General features: G+C 45.1%; 1 protein-coding gene across 6 annotated transcripts in view; it reads right to left on the minus strand.

Moving 5' to 3' along the window:
• Positions 1-3,037: 3,037 nt before the first annotated feature.
• Positions 3,038-20,369, minus strand: part of SIL1 (SIL1 nucleotide exchange factor) — a 70,536-nt gene continuing 53,204 nt past the window's right edge. For all 6 annotated transcript variants that reach the window (XM_084825805.1, XM_084825852.1, XM_084825812.1 and 3 more), the window contains 2 exons: positions 13,326-13,490; positions 3,038-7,420 (listed from right to left, as the gene is read on the minus strand). In XM_084825805.1, the coding sequence (XP_084681931.1) occupies positions 7,067-7,420; positions 13,326-13,490 (519 nt within the window). In that variant the 3' untranslated portion in view covers positions 3,038-7,066. The remainder of the gene's footprint in view (positions 7,421-13,325; positions 13,491-20,369) is intronic.

The following is a 20,369-nucleotide window of genomic DNA, read 5'->3' on the forward strand; positions in this document are numbered from 1 at the left end:
ATACAGTCACAGAAAACAAGAACCTCCTGCCCAGTAACTAGCTTTGCCTCAGAGAGCCACTTGGAGAAGGAATTGCTAAACCTCTGCAACCACCCCAAATGGCTTGCTGTAAGGTTAATCTCCATCACACTTTCCCCAACCCTTCTTTCACCTCTGAGTAAGTAAGGGGAGGAGACCCCTTTGAGGGCCTGGATGACGCCCAGGGGCTACTAGTTGTAGACCCTTCGACTCAGTGATGGCTGAGGGGGGCGGGAAGGCAGGGCAGAAGCTCAATATTCTACTGAGATTGTTGAGGGAGAACTGGAAAAGACCACGCGTGGCACTCGAAGCAAATGTATATGGTTGTGGAGGGGTCTCTCTGCCACCAGTGGGTGGGGGACAGGCAGAGGGTCACAGCCCCATTTGCCCCAAATATAGAGCCACCTCTGCTACTACTGTATGCCACTTTAGAATTTCCTCTGTGTTTACCTCAATAAAATGCCATTCCCTGCAGTTATTTGTTTTTGCTTGGTCTCTCTTTAAGGAATGCTATATCCTGAAAGCGGCTGCTGAATACAGGATCCTATTTTGACGATCCAGCCCTATGATTGTTTCTGAAATTATTCTTCTGCACACCATTGCACACAACCCAGTGAGTAAATCAACCTCATATTTGCACAAACGAATAGGGTATATCTAAACGGCAACATATAAGTTTCAAGAGAGGCAATCAGGTTGGTTCTGTATTTTCAGTCATAATATGATATTGCTGTGGCCCACTGTACTCTGTAGTTTTGTATGCCTACTTTGTGACCTGCAGATTAGGATACACAGTATGCATATCACCAGCCACATATAAAACAATGTCTATATCATTTTGCAACTCCCACTGTGCATATATTTAAACAAGAACCAAATTCCTCAATTGAGTGTACAGAGTACTTTTTCAGCCTGCCATCAGATGATACGCAGATTTCAATTTGTCCCTTCAGTCCCATCACAGCTAGCGCAGTTAACAGAGCTCCAGAGTGCCCCCCCCCCGGTGTGTGCCCGCTCATTGGCAGGGAGCCAGGGGGCAAAAGGATGCCTCAGCTCATTGCTGCTCCATCAGGCTATGTTTTACCTGAAGAGGACTTTGCCCTCCCATGGCAGATCCCAAGAAAGGCACAGCACTAGGCTCTGCCACCAAATTTCCCGGAGTTGAGCTTGGCTGTTCTTTGAACAAATTATCTTTTTATAAGAGATGTGAGTGGACAGGGGGTGGGTCGCTTCAGCTGTTTCCCTTTGGCTTCAGCCAAGCCATAGAGGAATGCTCCCATTCCATTCTTTTTCACCATTACAGAGAAAGAAAGGGAAGAATCTGAAAAGGCAACCCTGCTGTTTCTCCACTGTTTTCTCAGAAGCCTCCAGCTTCTGAGGAAGCCCTTCAGATACTCAGTAGAGAAATCAAATTAGGCTGCCCCTTGCCCATTTTTATTTGCTGTAATGTTTTGCTTTAAGGCCTTCTGACTCCAAACTTTTCTTAACAAGGAAAACTTGACTAAATTCCTGTGCAGCTACAGTTGGCCCCACTCCCACCATCTCAGCAGTAGGAGCAGACCGGTATCCTTCTTAACCCTCTGTTACTACATTCAGGGTGATGATATTTGAACATTCAACGTTTGCTCTAACCCAGGGGCAGGGAACATTTTTTTTCCTATGAAGAGCCATTGACCCACCGGAGATATCAAGCACAGGGCTGCAGCTGCTGATGGGTAGAGCCAGAGCCCAAAGCGGGTGGAATTTGCAGCATAGCTTTTCCTCTCTCTTCCGCCCTGTCCCTTCTCCATCTCTTGGTCTCTTGCTTGTGTAATTCAGCTTTCCCTACCCTGGTGTCCTACAGATGTTTGGACTACAACTCCCAGCATTCCTGACCAGTAGCCAAAGTGGTTGGAGCTAATGGGAGTTGAAATCCAAAACATTTGGAGGGCACCAGGCTGGGGAAGGTTGATGTAATTGCAGCCACCCCAGCTCCAACCCTCACATTTTAGGCAACTCTTTTTGAGGGATCCACCATCAGCTTGGTATGTTCCTAAAATTGAAGCACACACTATATATACAACAGCAAATGTGTTTTCCTCCATGTGCACCAGTAGTGGAAAGTATGGCTAAACATGCACTCCTATCAAACTGAATATACAGTCATCCCACGTACACATGGAAAAACATATGCACTGCTTTTACCTTGGTGTGACTATGGCATGAATATATTTGCATGAACAATGTATCTGGTAAAGTAGCCCTAATTGCACCTCTGTGTACTTGATTTCTTGAAGTTTCCCTGGCTGTGACTTGCTCTTCTACAGACACCTGTGGCATGATACACTGGCCACGTGCATGTCTCTGCTCTGAGGGAACCACAGGATAATATAAGTCCAGCCTCTGAACTAAATGTAATGACGTTCAGGTCCCTCTATACTTTTTCTTGAGCTGCTCTGAACTCTCATAGAGTTACTATCTTCACTCATTTCTCCAGCATTCTCTCCTACAGATGCTTTCCGAGGTTAGGCTTGCCAGATTCTAACCTGGCTATGGAGCCTTTCTCCTAGGGGAAAAAAGAGCCCCTCGCCTTCTGTATAGGGCAAACACCTCTTCAGGTCCAAGAAATGAAGTCCAGCAGCATCTCAGACACAGATCCCGAATGGCTGAGAAGACACTAGCCTCATATTTCAGCTCCACAGCACATGCCTGCCAAATACTACATTCTCCAAAATCCCCTCCAAACTTTAGCCACATTCATTCATTATTATTACAAATCCAGACATTAATTTTACCTGTTAGAATCCCTTCTTAGCTGTAGAGTCCAGTCTTCAGATATATGGAGCAAATCCAGCAGAATCCAGAGAGATTATAGCCTCTCTGTGCCCTTGACAATAATGTGGTGGGCTCCAACTCTTTAACTGAGATCTGTGGTAGAGCAATATTCCTTAATGTGTTATTCCTCTTCTGCATAGTCCCACTTCCTTAATTTTTCACAAGCATCACTGCATAACTGTCAGGCAGAGAGAATGTCATCACAAAGCTTTTTAATAGTTTAATACTGAAAGTAAAAGATGCGAATGCACGCTGCGTCCAAAGAAATGGAACCTCTGCCCCTTTTGTTACCATTGTAGAGATTCTCAGGAGCACATGGGTACAAAAACTCCAGCAACTGACAAGGGGTTTTAAGAAAATGGCTCCTGCTTTGTAGCTGCATTTGTGAGTAGTACAGAGGACCTACTGCAACTCTTAGCAAGTACCAACAGCGGTGATACTCTTGAAACATTGATGGCAGAGGATGCTGGATTATCTATTAAGTATGTAGGCAATTAAACATCTGCCAAGTTATGTGGCAGGATCACTCTTATTCCAAGATATCACAAACCCATGCTCACCTAGACCACCCTTCTCCCCTCCCAAACATTTCCAGAATTAGCAAAATCTCTCATGGATGGTTACAGTGTAAAATATGAATTCAAACAACATTCAGCAATAACAGCTGTCCAGTTGTGACACTTGTTCCCCAACATCTGAGTAAAACAGGGACTGGCAACCTGCAGCACATGGCCTAATTTCAAAACTCTCTGCAGTCAGTTCAGACTTCTGGCAAGAGTGTGTCCTTCCTCCTGCAGCTTGCTTTTGGGGGGAGGGAGAGAGAGGGGAGGGAGGGGAGGGGAGGGAGAGGGAGGGGAGGGGGAGGGAGAGAGAGGGGAGGGAGAGAGAGGGGAGGGGGTGGCCCCATACCCTGCTGGTATGCAGCCCCCAACAGAAAGAGGTTCCCCACCCCTGGAGTGAACATTGCAATGATAATCTTTTACTCTTTATGGTTTGTATGTTCCTTGCCTTTCAAACCCAGTTGCAGGTACAGGCTTCCTCTTAACCATTACTGCAATCTGCTTATGCCTGTTTCTAATACCCGGAGTGACAGCTCAATCAGAAATGTACAACACATGAGCAGTATTCTTCCTTCCCTCACCTTGCTCTGGAAGAGGAGGGTTTATGGTAATACATTCTAATAGGTAGGAACTGTATAAAACAGAAGGAGTGCAGTCTTTTGTTTTGAGCAGCGCCCTGTGTATGCTGCCAAAAACCTGATGTATTCTGAAGCTCTAGTATTTTACTGCTTCTAATAATCACATGCTGTTCTCCGGGGAACATTTCCTGTAAAATCCGTTCATTTTTCCCCCTCTGATTAAAGATAAACAACCAAAATGCCACGAGAAGGAAAATCAATGTGTATAATTACTTCTGCAACTTAATAGCAAGAAGCAGATCTCTAGAATCTGCAAAACGTAACAAGTATTTCCAAGTCCAGCAAGGAAAGGCTATTAGCTATTAGCCTTAAAATATCCCAATCGATAAAAAGCCAAGTGCTATCCATTCACTTTTAGAAGGAGGCTGTCCATTTCATCTCCATGGGTATAAATTTACTTTGGTCTTGTGGTCTGTACATTGGCTTGGTAGCAAAGCTGCCACTGGTCTTGGAACTAGCACTATAAATAGGGTTTATTCTATTTTTCTAATCATTATCCTGCCATTCGTCCCAGGAGTAGCATGCATGCCCCCCCCCCCCTCACATTTTAACTTCATAACAACCCTGTAGAGCAGGGCTGGGCAAGAGGTAGTCCACACCTGCTGCAGCCCCAACCACCCCTGAAATTGGCAGTAGCAATTTTTTTTTTGCTGATTTGCTGCCAAAAATCAGCAGCAAGTTGCTACAGAATACTACAGTGGCCAAATTTAGCTTGAAATTTGGCCATTGTGGCACGCTGTAGCAGTTTGCCACTGAACATTCTGCCCTGTGAGATAGAGAGAGAGACTGGACTATAGTCATCCATCAAGCTTCATATCTGAGTGAGGATTTGGGATCAGGTTTCCCCAGACTTTGACACACTAACAGTTCTATCAAACTGGCAAACTAGCTAAGAACCTGTCAATTTGATGGCAGCACAGAGCACTATTCCAACATGTCTAGTTCTCATGTCTAGTTCTCCAGCAAGTCAAAATTCCACTAACAGTTGATATACCCACTGTTGACAAAGCATCATGTACTAGCCTGGCTACACTGTCCCCCATTGCTCAGCAGTGGCAATCAATGGCCCGATTTGCACATCATGGCTACCCAGTGTTTAAATAAACCCTGGGTGACCATGAATGAGCAGGAGTGAAAGGGCATGCTGTCTCCTGACTGCTCCTGCTCAGCTGAGCAAGCCAGGGACACTCCATCCCTGGATTGTTTATTGTGATGTCCAAACCTCAAATTGGAGGTTGTTGGAGGATGAACAACCCAGACTTGAAACCCAAGAACAAACCATGGGTTACAAGTCTGGATTGTTCTTTCCCCAACAATTTCCAATTCCAGGTCCAGTTGTCACAATAAATAACCCAGGGACGGAGCATCTCTGGGTTATTTAACTCAGTGGGAATGGGTGGGTGGGCACCAGCCTGCTCGCTCACTCCCACCCACTTCTCTATCAACAACCCATGGTTAACAAACCACAAGTTGTTTTTGATGTGCACACTGAGTCAGAGTCTATAAAAGGCATGGCAGCCAACAATTCACATAGACCCACCACAACAATTCACATAGACCTACCATAAGGTAAACAATGGCCAAAGCTGAGGCCACATCAGATACAGGCCTGGAGCACCCCTTTGGGGGGAAAGTCATACGGAGGTATGTGGCAGAGCACCACAACTTTAATGGGGTAGAGCAAAGGAGATAGAAGCTAACTAGGAGGCTGTGGAATCAATAAATGACTGTCATCTGCTATGCAGATAAGCAAACCAGGTCATGGGAGCAAGGAATACAAGAGCAAAAGAGGCAGACAACAGAACTGTGCTGGGTACCCACTGGGCATGTACAGCCCCAGCCACATTCATGAGGGATTGCTCTGTTGCATCACTGTGCCTGTTGAAATAGGCATGCCTGAATGGTACCAAATGGCTTCAAATGTAACTGTTCTTTAGCACAGCCTTCTCCAACCGCCAGATATGTTGGACTACAACTCCCAGGATCCCTGACAATTGGCTATGCTGGAGGGCACCAGGTTGGGAAAGACTGCTTTAGCATTAGGCTTTCAAATTTTCTGCATCAACTTCTCTGCTGAAGAGTTGCTCAGAGTTGCAGCGGATTCTGCAGAATGTTCAAGCAGGCTTATCCAGTTCACGCACTGCACTGGGCAGGACGGTTGGGCCTCCTTGCTACTCCACGGGAACTGAGAGCACACCTTACGAACCATCTGACTCTCTCCTGCAGCTGCACATGGCAGGGAACATTCAGGAATGGACATGCTGCCTTCCTGGGAAGTTCATCTGCCATTACTGATCTCATTTGGAGGAATCCCAGGATTCCCCAGAAAACAGCTTGAAAACCATTGAGCTAGGTTACTATTTCTGGAGCAGCATCTTTCTAAGTGATCTACCATTCAGTCCCCTTTGCTCTGAGTTCCGGAAGGAAGCTGAAAACTAGCACACGACTAACAAAATGCTTTTACAATGGGACTACTGTGTGGACAACAACTAGAGGGATCAAAACAGCTGCAAAAATACGGGGAAAATGCAAACGCGGTATTGAAAAAGACAGTATTTTTTATTATTGACTTATTTTAAGTGAATCTCTTTTCAAGGGAAATCGCCTTTTCAAATAAGGCAGTAGGATATGCTTACTGTCTTAATACTCATGGCCAAAAAACCTATTTCTTTTTACATGATTAAGACAGAAGACTTGCTCAAATCCCCTTCAAACTGCCTCATTTTTACACACAATTTCTCTTGAAAAAAGAGTTTTTTAAATGCGTTGGGAATAACAGATTCTTTTTCTACACAACACTTGTGAGGACACCTCAATCTTGTTGTAGTAGGGGCACCTCTTGCAATAAGTTGCAGGAATAAAAATATACCATGATTTGCTAATATGAAGGTAGCTGTCACTCTATATGCATATGGGCTTACTTGCCACATCAAGTGACTGAACCAAGCAAAAAGGGTTGTTTAATGATTTTATTAGGCACAATTCTTTCCAAATTTACTAGGGAAACTTTACATCTCTTCAAGGCTACAGCAGTCTTCATTTCAGCTGCTGGGCAATGCTATTTATAGAGCTAAGGAGTTCCTTAAAATAGCCATCTTCGTCCCCTTCCTTTTGCTCTTCTGCTGCCAGGTCTTCATATTCTTGGCGAAGGAGGTTTAGCGTGTGGTTGAGGTTGTGATCCCCTGTGTAGCTGTCCCTGCATGAGGCTAGCAGCACATGCACAGTCTTTAGAACCTTTTCCCTGGTGTCATGCTCAGGCATCTTCAGGAGGTTTGAAATTATTGTGCACCAGCCCTGTTCAACAATGGCTGGGACCAAGTTCACTTGGCTGTATTGCCGAGCTCTCTCCTGGATCTGAGTATTGTTGTCATGCGGGTCCGTGAGCAACAGCTGCAACAAAGTTCCCTAAAATTATTATTTGTACAAGTATACCTGCTTTCCTATTATATGCATCCACTTATATGAAGACTGGACCATCTATACTCTCTTTCACTTACAGAACAAAGACCTCTTGATTTCAGCTTTTCATGCAAAAGAGGGGGTGGGGTTTCCGATTTTTTCCAATATACTGTTGGCCTGGGGAATCTTTAAATGTTTGTTTTCTGCTGCTGTGAATGGATATCACAGAATGGAAAAAGACACAGACAAATCCAAATGGATGCCATCATGGCTAAGCAGCAATATCAAAAAGGCTTTAAAGCAGGGGAGTTGAGCCTCTTTCCACCTGAGGGTCAAATGCATTTGAGGAAGCTCTAGAGAGCCAGATTCTAGTGGTGGGTAGGGCCAAAGGTGTGTGTGTGGGGGGCAAAATACCAAAACTACCAGCTTATTTTCGCTTCAAGCTCTTACTGCTAGGAACGAAGCCTTAGAGAGGCATTTCAACCTTTTAGAATGGGGGAAAAAACTGCACAGAAGCCACCAAACAATCAGGGGTTGGGGGAAAGAGGGAGGGGTGTGGCCATCTGGGGAACCCTCAAGGGCCAGACTGGGACCCCAAGCCTGAGGTTCTACACCGCTGCTTGAAAATATAAGGCTTTATTTAGATGGGATGCCTTGTCCAAATGAAGACAATGCGGAGAAAAATACTGTGAAAACCATATGCAAGTTGACAAGAAAAGCAAGCTGAGGAACAAATTGCTAAAGATATAAAAACTGATCACAGGGGGGACATTTAGAAGCAAGAAGGCAGCCAGCGACAAGACAAGTGTTAGATGAGCGAAGTGTAAAAGAAAGACAGAAAAAAAGGAAAAGAGAAGATACATTAATTAATTATATTAACTTCCACTGCTGAAGCTCTTAGGAAACACACATCTGAACCATTGTTTGCAAGCAGCATGGTGCAGTAAGGTCATTTTAGACTCGGGATTTCATGGTTTTACAGGGCCCTCCTCTTTTGATGGTAATCTGTATTACTTCACTGACTTCAAAACGTGGTAAACCAGCCCTGCTGCATTTGTGGGCCCTCTTGCTCATTCTGCTAAAGGGGCCCTGGACGTCTGCCCCACAGGCCTGCCCTGACAGTACCACTGAGTGCATCACAAATATGACAAATAGCATGACAAAAAATGAAAAGTTGATGAAAACCTGAAGATGTAACACGTGAGCAGGACTAGACGTCATCGGCCCAAGCAATATTAAACAATGCAGAATGGGAAGTTAACAGCTTCCAACCCTTGCTCCCCACCACCCCCAAAAGTCATGCGTCTGTGTGTGGTAGGGGAGAACGGTTTTCTGACCTCACCACAGCATTTGCACGCTAAACCTGGGCTGGTTGGAAAGGGAGAGGCCTTCCACCCACCAGGGTTCAATAAAGCAGAATTTGCCAAGCCCTGATTTCTTGGAATGATAGGCTTGCCGCTCATTTTTCTATCTCAGCCTAAGTGGAGCCTTATGTGTCATCAGCCAGCCTTGTATAGGAATTTCCCAGCCAGCAATCTTCATGAAGATAGCTTTGAGAGGGGAGTAGGGGCTGGTTTGAGCAACCCCACTGGAAAACCAGGGAAGAGTGACCCCACTTAAGCAAGAGATTTCCTAGATGCAGTGGAACAACTCGCAGTACCCACTGAGAGAGAGAGAATAAAATATGAGTGTGTATGCAATGTTGATGGGAGCATGAAATGGCTTCACTACCACAAGCACAATACAATACAAGAAGGAATTATTTAAAACGCCTTGAGGATTACAGTAATAGCAAGGGTCTTTTTTTTTACAATGTACAACCTTAAATCTATCCTGCTGTGGTTTAATACCACTGCTTTATTGTCTGTCCTTTCTAGAAAAGGGTTAGCTTTGTCCTTCCTCCCCTTTCTGGAAGTCTGCTTAAATATCTGAAAACTATCAACCACTGAGGCTATTGCAGTTGATTGTTTTGGAATCACCAGTATAACAGAACTTTGGGAACAGGGTTTCTTTATTAAACAGATTATAGACTCCTGCTTTTAATGCTCTTTGGGCTCCTTGGAGAGGTAATCAAAATCATGAATGACTAAACAAAAGTGATTCTTCCAAAAAAGAAAACACAATGAGCCCACCAGGAGGGGTACAGATGACATTGGGGGTAGGAACACAAGCAAAATGCTCAAAGCCCATTTACAACCATTCCATGCAGAGTATCTTGAAGAAGGTTACTGCAAGGCAACAACCGATACTTCCCACACACCCCATGGCTGTCACTCTGTAGTTTATAGCATCTAATCCTACCCATAAACGATCATATAATCTCTGTGAAACACATATCAATGAAGTACCTCCCATAGCAGGAATGAAGGAGGGGCCTCACTCGTATGTTTCCCAAAAGATTCGGAAAACCGTTCTAAGAGACTCAAGTCTTTTATTTATTTATTTATTTATTAATATTTATATACCGGTTTATACTAAAAAAATCTCCAAGTGGTTCACATACAATATTAAAAACCACATTTAAATTTTAGTTGCTGCGTAAAGGCATCTGCAGCTGATATGCAGCACAGGAAGGAAAGAAGAAATCAAGGTGAAATTTCTCAAGCTAAAACAGATTTCTGCGGAAGTTTGGGACACGCTGAAAGGGAAGGGGTTTTCTGGCTGGAATTCCTCTGCAGGATTGTGCCCACCCTTACGTTGTTTACATCTTGTTCCCATGTTCCCTCACAAGTAAATAGCCACATATACAGGACAACCCTATGCATGCCTACTAAGTAAGTCCCATTGTGTTCAATGCAGCTTACTCGCAAGGTAAGTGTGCGTAGGATCACAGCCCTTGTATTTTTGATACAGCCAAATTGGGGGGGAAAAGAGCTGTTTTTAGATTTTTCAGAGACTTTTCTTGGGGTTCGGGGGAGGAGGTATTGTAGAGCTGTCCTTGCCCATAGCTAAACAAAAAGAAAGTTTCCTGTGAGTGTGTGTGTCTGGAGGTGGTGGGTGACGGGTGTCTGTCTGTCTTGCTGTGGTTTCTGATCAAACTTCTTTTGCACATTTTCACAGTGCTTCAGATTGTTCCCTGGAAAGGCCAAAACAAACCTCCAAGAAGTATAGCCCACATTGTTGCAACAGATGTGCACACATTTTGGCATGGCTAGCTGAGTGCCTACCAGTTGATGCCCACGTAATCCAGCCTTCTCCTCAATGGCTAGAGCACTCTTGGGACTTAAAAAAATTACATTAAAGGGTGGATGCTTACCCACACATGTATTAAATATGGCCCTTTTTTAAAAGGGCAAGTTTCTCTGAGGGTTGAAATTAACTAGACCAGAAGCTGCTTGCAATCCAGTCTCATCCGTTTCATCATTCCCTTGCTTCCATGAGATTGGGGCAGTGGCGGCAATTAGGAAATTTTCCTTATTAGGAAAAAAGAGGAAACAGGCTTTTCCTCCACAGGAAGCCCCCTCCCTCTACCTTTACACTGTACAGTTAAAGACACACACACACCCATTCTATCAGGGCTAGTCCACAGTAGTAGAGAAGGGGGAATTTGTTCCTCTTGTTCCACAGAAATAATCATCTGGACACAGCCAAGAAGCTCAGCCCCATCAACAGAACTCCCACATGGGTACTGCAAGCCAACCATCTGGATCAGCTTATGAAGTAAAAGGTTGCTTACAGCACATTGCTGCCAGACACAGAACACAATGGGGGCTGGCACTCTTTATAAAAAAAACATTCCTTTGCTTTACTTGGCAGCCTCCTGTGTTAATTGCTATATATGTGCTTCATTAATTAGATCCTAATCACAAGAATCTCCTTACTACTATATTATAATTAAGGAAGATTGTTTCTATGGGTTAAGAAGCGCAAAGTCTAGTCAAATCAGCCAAATTATAGCAGAATGCGCACTGGGAACATGCCATGCTCCCTCTGCGTCTTTGGCAACACTTAACACTTAACAGAGATGTTATCTGTTAACTTGTTCCTTGAGGATAATCCATCCAGAGATGCCCATGTGACCATGCTTGGTGAGAGGGAACAATGTACTAGTTAATGAACTTGATGCCTAACCCAAAGGATAAGCAGAACAACAAGACAGCATTCTGCAGAACCAGAGGCTTTGACAGAGGCTCAAGATGTGGCAAAAATACACTCGCTCAGATGGTTTGCAAGTCTCAGCAACTGTGCCAAGGAGTGGGGAACCTGTGGCCCTCCACAGGGTGTTGGACTACAACTCCCATCATTCCTTAAACACTGTCAGTGATAGCTGGAGGGTGATGGGGGTTGGAGGGCCACAGGTTCCTCACCTCTGTGCTATATCCAGGAGTCCTATTCACGGAAAAGCAGAGAGAAGCAGAGAAATGAGCCAGTGGCATTATCAGAAGTAAGCCACACCCAGGTTCATCTGCAGTGAGTTTAGTTTTAGTAGGGCATGGGCAGCCGCTGCTGCACCTGATGATGCTGTCATCTCCTTCCTTCAGCTAAACAATGACATGGAACTTCCAGCTGGTGGTTGTCAACAAAGCACCGAAATGAATGGATGTCTCTACACTTAAGGAAAAGTACTTTCTAAAAAGAATAATGCATTCAGGGGATGGCCTCTAATTTGTAACTTGATACAGTGCAGCATGCCAAATGCAGCCATCCATGGCTTTTGTGAAGAGTTCCCTCTTAAGAGAATATGGGCAACAATGAGTAATCACTGCAGGGCTAAATAATTATCTTTACCAGAGCAGACATGGGAGAAACATCAGCAAGCAAGTATGAGCTAGTGGAGCACTGGCTAACAGACCAAGTTAGCACTTGAAGACCACGCTGGGAATCTTGTCTTTGCAATGAATTAACTAAGTGGCGTTAGGCAAACCACCCCCTCAGCTTCCCATCTGCAATATGGGGATAATGATCCTGACCTAACTTACAAGGTTATTATAAGGATTATGTGAAATGCTTTGAATATTCTAAATCACTCCCTCTTGTGATTTGGAAACTCAGGTGGTGAGTGCCAACAGAAATGGAGCCTAAACTGGGCCACTGAGAAACAAGAGGGCAGTATGAACATGCTCTATAGAACACCAAGGTTTGCACAAGTATAAAACATATGGAGAAAAACAAACAAATACAGATGAATCAACATAGCTAGTTCAGCATCCCTATACTGCTCCCTACAGGGGTGCAGAACCTCAGGCCCAGGGGCCAAATCCAGCACCCCAGGGTTTCCCCAGATGGCTACACCCCCTTTCCCCCAAACACAGAAAAGGCTGAAATGCCTCTCCTTAGGCTTAATTTCTTTAAGCTAAAATATGTTGGTGTTTTTGGCCCTGCCCCTTGTACCTTCAGCCCACCCACTACTGGAATGTGGCTCTCAACAGCTTTTCCAAAATGGAATTACGCCCTTGGGCTGAAAGAGGTTCTGCACTCCTGCAGCAGGGCCTACAGGTTTGCACTCTGTACAAACTGTCCAGTAATGAAGACAACTGCCTTGTTCTCTAATCCTTCCAGATGAAATCCACTTGTGGAAATTACTAACTAATATCCAACATGAAGGATGATAAAAAGGGGACCTTTTGGCAGCCAAAAGGGGGTATACAAATAATTTAATAAACAAAATTAAAAGCTTAAGAGAAATGATTCTGCAGCTCTTTGCCTTGGACCTTAGCATTTGAGCTTTGCCTTGGGCCTAAGCATCTCATGAGCTGTTGCAAGAAATTAGAATGGCGTAAAGTATCCTAATTTTTTAGGCTCCATCAATCCACTTCCCTTCCTTTGTTCCATTAGTGATAAGAATGAGGTCCTCTCCCTACAAAAACAAGGGTTTGGATTTCTTAGGTGATATCTGGCCCATTCCCATGTACTCATGCTTGTTCTGAGGTTAGCGCAGCATAACAACTTCTCTTACCTTTTCCACTATTAAGTCATAGAGAAGCGTCACAATGCGGATATGCAATGTCTCCATTCCTTTCTCTGAACAGAGATTTCTAAGAACCTGAAGGCCTCCGAGCTTGAGGAACCGCTGCTGGGCATATGGAAAGTGTCGCAACATCGACGACAAAGCAAAGAGAGCCTAGAAACAAACAAAACACACCAGGTGGGAGTTTGCTTTTTTACCTTTTTGGTCTAGCAGTGCCTTTCTGCACAGCTTCTTTAGCCCAAATACCTCACCTACATATATCTAATAATGCAGATTTCTACATTTTACCAAAGTTTTGTTTTGAGGGATCCATGGTCTGAAAGGTCCAATGGCTAACACAGCTTGATCCTCCACTCAGGGTCAGGGCACCTTATTTCAGGGAAGAGCATTGTTTGTTGTACAGTGCATCATGGTAAACACATGGAAAAATTGATACCAAGATGAAAAATAATTAAATCCTGGCTTGGAATGCCACTCTCAGGACACTCCCACTAGAGGAATGGGAGTGGGGCAGAGAATTTTTAGCCAATTCCTCCTTTTCCCTGTGGCCCCTGAAAAGCTTCTCCCAGGATCCTCCAATGCATTGTGGGAGTTGCAGAGAAAATCAGCAAAAATTGCCTCCCCCTTCCTCCATCTTAAGCCACTCTGTATTCAACTTCCTAACTATCTTCTATATAAGGTTTCTAGTTTGGGCTTTTCCCCTAGACATACCTTCCTTGTGGGCACTTTACATGGCAGATAAATTTCCAGCTTGATCTACTTTGTGTCTAGGCCGTGAACTGTGTAATGTTTGAAACTGAAATGCAGGTCTGCCAAACTTAGGTGGATACATGCTAGGGAGGTAGCTGACCACATCTCTGTGCATTTGGTGTTACATGCACAGTGGACAGGCTGGAAAAACAAGCATGAAGCAGCCCTTAGAGATAGCTGTAATTGAATTCTCAGGGCCCCCAACTCCCAAGCAGAGATAAGCCATTTCAAGTGATCATTTTCTTCACAGGACTGACTCAGACCTGAACACTTGTGAGTCAAAACTATAAACACTGGAAGCAGTATGTGGAGCCCTTTAACATGTTTTTAATGATCATCATGTTAATACGATACTGGATAATTACATAGTTATCTCTGTGGCTTAGGAAAGATTCTATAAAACTCTCTGGACAGAATTTTACGAAGATCCCATTTTAGAGCAGCATTTTCAGTGGAAATCACACACAAAGGGAGGACTGTAGAACTCTCCGTTTTCGCTCCTGTTAATGTTATAAAAGGTAGCAAAGGTGCCCAGAAATCAGAACTACTGGGTTGTCCTCATGATTATCTGAACAGATTCCTTCAGTACAGTGAAGGTGAGACACCTTTCCTGTGCTACTCCTGGGCAGATCTGAGCAGGGAGCATTTTCCCCTCTCTTTCCAATTCACTCTGTGTCTCTATTACATTCTCTCCTGCAATTTAGTGGATGCATCCACTTCTTTATCTAGACTACAGCAAAGGCATGCTGTGCTGCTTCAGCTCCACTGCATCACAAAGGAATGGAAAATAAATCTCAATCATGTTCTCACGGTATTAGAATTTTGATAGGTGCAAGTATCTCTGTCCTTCTTAAATGCTAATGCAAAGGGCATTCCAGCTAGTGCTGATCCTTTTACTCAGAGAAGAGCTAGAAAGAAATACTGCAGGGGAGGCGGTCGAGTGGTCGGGATTCATATCTGTCTGCCCGTTCTGCACCCAAACTGCTTCCTGATAAAAAGAACACCTCATCCCAGGTTAGCCACTGATAAGCACTCCCATTTATTCTTACGTTGCTTTTGCTTGAGAATTTATACCTTAGTGAAGTCCTACGATGTTACCCCGATTAGTCAAATGTCTCTCAGTGTTCTCCTTCCCAGCCTATCCCCTCCCCTCTTGCTGCATTAAAGGCACAATCCTATGCACATTTAGACGGAAAAAAAGTCTTAGGACTTATTTTCTGTCTAAACATGCATAGGATTGTGCACTAACTGGACTAACTTTCTCCCTCCTTTACAATTTGTAAAGCTGTTTCCCCACGAAATTGTGTGTTAACCCCTCTTGCGAATGTATTTAGCCACTGTGTACGGGGGGAGAAGGAGTGTGTGCACAACCATGGGTGATCATGATGTCTCCACTAGTAGTTCTTGTCATATTTCATTTTATTCTATTCCCATCTGTCCGTCTTCCTGGTACCAATCATATTGAGTTGCCTGACTGTACACACATATGCAAAAGCAAACAAGCCAAATAAAGTCTGGTTGGTGCCATTGCACTCATATCTATTTGATGTGGTCAGTATGCCAGAGGTGTGGCTGGGGAACACTGTGGTGGTTTGGGGACACTATCCCTATAACCTCTCCAGGTCCTAGTGGAAAGAATTAAAGACAGTCTACCCTTCACTTAAACCAAGCTGCTTCTGCATGGTGACTATCCCTGCCCTACCGATCCTCCCAACATTCCAGAAGCTTCCTCGCCTGCACTGGATGCTGCTGGAAGCATCAGCATGGAAATTCTCCACAGGATCTGCTTTGCTCCCCCTGCCCCTTACAGGAGAGCAAGGACAGTTAACACAGAAGTGGCTTGACAGTAGGATAAATTGAGAGCCAGCATGGTGTAATGGCTAGAGTGCTGGACTGGGAGCCAGGAGATCCGGGTTCTAGTCCCCACTTGGCCATGGAAGCTCACTGGGTGACTTTGGGCCAGTCACAGACTCTCAGCCCAACCTACCTCACAGGGTTGTTGTTGTGAGGATAAAATGAAGAGGAGGAGGATTATGTACGCCGCCTTGGGTTTCTTAAAGAGGAAAAATGGCGGGACATAAATGTAATAAATAAATAATCAACATATAGACCTTCAGTCAGGTTAAAATCCCCTTGCCTCCTCAGGGCACAGCCCTAAGGAGGCACAATCTCCCCAGTAAGGCCCGCCTGGCACCAACATTTGTCATCTTTTCAGCGCCAAGTTAAGACCTTCCTCTACTCTCAGCATTTGACAGCATATAGGAGGTTTTAAATTAGGTTGTGGGATTTCTTATTGTTGATTACTAAAACTGATATCTGTCTGTCTGTCTGTATATATGTATGTGTGTGTGTGTGTGTGTGTGTTTATATGTAAATCGTTTTCATGTTGTTACAATATCATATTTTTACAGTTTTTAATCTTTGTAAACCACCCAGAGAGCTTTGGCTACTGGGCAGTATAGAAATATAATAAATGAAATACAATGAAGGGCTGATCCTTTACAGTAGCCTGCCTTCAACTCAAGCGAGAGGGAAGTGTAGAGTTTTAGCTATTCCTTGTTAATGAACCTTCCTATATAGCAGGCAAGGGGAACCTATGGCTCTTCAGATGACGTTGGACTCCAAGAACCATAACATTTAGCCTGCCTGGCCAAGAATCAGGGATGCTGACAGTTGTAGCCCAACAACATCTGGAGGGTCACAAGTTCCCCTTCCCCTGCTATGCAGATTCTTTATGGGACAACAGAGAAAGTGCTGCAACTTGGTAAACTAGGCCAGCAGTAAAGCAAGCACTAGGTGAATGGCCAAAGCAATTTGAAGAAAAGCCCTCCAGGACCACACACTGAAGTACAATGAGTAAACATCAAAGGGGAGGTAAGAGGAGATTCCTTATACAGCACCCCCCCCCAAACCACACACCCTCCACCACTCACGTTTGGACACTACTAAGCACTTAAGGCAGAGGTGAGCTTTTTTTTTTTAAAGAAATGGACAATATACAGGCAGACTGAAGGAAGCAAGTTCTCCCATCCTCCATTCTTCCCTCTAGGACACAGGCAGAACACTTTGTAAGATTAACAGTACACTCAACGTAGCTTTCAGGAACATGCCGTAAACATTTTCTGCAAGTGCAGCTTTATATAAGGGTCTGCAGCTAGGAAGGGATTCTCCCTTAGGAAGCATTTTACTCTTACATGAACATATCCATCAGTCTTGTTTCATTTTCCGCAGCACACACATCCAGAGAAACGCTGGGGTTTAAACACGGCAAAAGGCTCATATATTCCAAGGCACCCTTGTTAAAATGCTGACAGCACAGTCCTAATTATTACACCAATGCATGGTGCGTTATGAATTAACACAAGGAGCTACCTATTTACTCGCCTACTGCAAAGGGTCACTGAAGTAAATTCTGAGGAATTCGGCGCATTTGTGACCACTAACAACAATGCTAACTCCGCACGAGAGGCTAAGACTAAATGGATCTCATGCATCAGGGAGCTAATTCATCACTGACGAACCAACCCTCCAGCCCAGTCAGTCAGTCCTGAACAGTTAACTAGAGGCACTGATCAAGGCTTTGTCCCTTACCAAAAGATCAGCTATTGGTCACTGCTGGAGGCAAGCGACTGAACTGCATGAAGCAATTATCTCATTCTCTGAATGTCTACTTCTATGTTTGTTAGTCTCCGATATCCAGGCCTGCCAGTGAGATCAGTGAGTTTCCTTCCTGACAATCAGAACTATGCAGGACAATCTGCCCTGCGGTCCTCTAGACCATGCTTGGCGAGCTCCATTTCCCCCTTTCAGTGCTATGAAGCGGTCAGAAAAGCCCAGCCCAGCAAATACCAATGTAACCAAAGTGAAGGGACAGTGAGCATGCAATTTGCACCTCATTATTATTCCAGGAGAACAGCCATGCTCATCTTTAGCAGCAAGAGAGCAATGCTACCTTGGCACCATGCGCTCCTTGTTGTGACCTTCAAAACCCTTGACAGCCTAACCCGCCACACCCCTTAGCTCTCTGTTCTTGTATCCTGATACTTCCCTGCCCATGGTCTTTGCACTCCGACATCCAAAGGTCTCCTGCTCCTTCAGAGACTCTGCCCTTTCTCCCTTGCTCCCACATATGCTTGGAAGTGCCTCCCAGAACACCTGCAACTCTCTTACTTCCTTCAGATCCCTCCTCAGAACCAACCTTTTCCAAGATGCCTTTGGCGCAACCCCACTAGTTCCCACACCTTGCTGGAGCTCAGCCTGTAACAAAGGCCTAAGTGAGTGCAACTAAAACAAGTGCATGTAGCTTCCCTGTTTACTCCTCCCTCCACTTCCTGCCCCTTCCTCTGTTCTTTTCCCCCATATGCCAAATGTTAGAATGTAAGCTCCTTGGGGCAGGGACCTGTCCTCTTATACACTGTAATGCATTGTACACACTGATGGCACTATAAATAAATTTAGCCTTCAGTTTTCATAGGCCAGAGCTACAGACATGGTATAGCACTGTGGTTAATGGCAAGAACTGTGAGCCAGCAAGCCCTGAGTTCAAATCCCACCGGATCCCTGGACTCACCGGGGTTGTAGGTGCATCATAGTTCCCTTGGCCTCAGCCCTCCCCCATCAACAATATGGGATTAATACTGACCTGCCTTAGTGGGTTGCTGAAGCAATATTGGATGTACCTATTTAGGCATTTATAAGCAATATTCTATGTCGTTAATTGGCACTCAAAGGAATGGCCAAATTAAAATAAGAAACAATCTAGAACAAACCATTATACATAAGGCATCAATAAAACCATAGCGAAACAGCCAGATCAAACTTCAACAGCTAACTAAAACAACTAACAACTGACCACAGTTTAAAATGTAACCAGCCAGCCAGCAGGAAATGGCACCAGAAGACCATCAGCATATGGGCCAGGCATACGCTACAAGAGAGGACACTGAATAATGTGGGGGGACCACCACAGAGAAGGCCCAGCTCTGCACCAACATGTATGGGAGGAGATGTCTTCTAATGCATGCAGGCCCCTAGACGGTCTGGGTCATTAAAGATAAATACCAGCATTCTGAACTGAACCAGGAAGCAGACCAGCAACAAGTGCAGAGGAACTAGAAAGGCTGTCATATGCATTCTACAACTTGCCCTCTCAGGAGGTGCGGTACTGTAGCTAACTGCACCATGTAACCTGTCTTCAAATGCCAGCCCCATGTAAAGTAAAAGCAGGAGTTACTAAACATGGACAATGGAGGCCAAATCTTTTTCTGACAGAAGTGGCTGAAGACGGCTCATCAACCCAAACTAGTAAAAGCTGCTCCTTACCTCTGCTGCCTCATAGGTATCCAGGAGCAATGCAGGCTGAACCTTATCGTTTAGGGGGAATGGACCCCACCTAGCACAAGCAAAGCAGTGCCACCCTAGATCTAGGTTGGCTCACCACTGTCTCCTCTGTCTTATTGGAATCAATTTGTTAGTCCCCATCTAACAATTGCATCCAGGCATTAATTTGGGGACTAAGCCACTTTTCCTGGATTTGATGAAAACAAAAACAAAAATAAGAGTAGCTGAATCAACATATGGACAATATTCCACTTCCAAACTCCTGATCTCTCCCAGCAGCTGTATACAGATGCTGAAGAGTACTAGGGACAGATGGAATGTAGCTCAATGGTAGAGCACTTCCTTTGCATGCAGGAGGCCACAGGTAGGCTGGGAATGACTCCTGTCTGAAAATCTGGAGAGCTGCTGCCAATCAGTACAGTCAGTATTAAGCTAGATGAACCAAGGGCCTCACTTATTAGAAGGTAGTGTCCCATGTTCCTAACCTTGTGATATGCCCACAGACCATATTCCATGGGGTAGGGCAGAAGTCACCCAATGACAGTGGGTGAAACCAACCCATAAAAACAAAGGGCCTGCAGGAGAAGCCACCACCACCACCACCACCGGGGAAGAGGCGTGCTTGCCGCCGCTGGGCCTGCTGCTGCCGCCGCTGGGCCTGCTGCCGCCGCCGCTGGGCCTGCTGCTGCCGCCGCTGCCACCACCACCAGGCCTTCCTTGTGGACTTCTGCCTAGCAGACGGCCAGTCCCTGCAGGACCAGGCCCCCAGGTACCGAGCCAGCTGTGCTGCTCCACCTGCCCCTCCCTGGAGGGGCTACATAAGCTGGCTGGCTGAGGTGGCCAGGGAGAGCCAGGGCCTGCAGGAGAAGCCACCACCACCGGGGAAGAGGCGTGCTTGCCGCCGCCGGGCCTGCTGCCGCCGCCGCCGGGCCTGCTGCCGCC

This window comes from Heloderma suspectum, chromosome 1 (genome assembly GCF_057233095.1).
Source record: "Heloderma suspectum isolate Gila_16-S chromosome 1, 16-S_ref, whole genome shotgun sequence".
NCBI lineage: Eukaryota > Metazoa > Chordata > Lepidosauria > Squamata > Helodermatidae > Heloderma > Heloderma suspectum.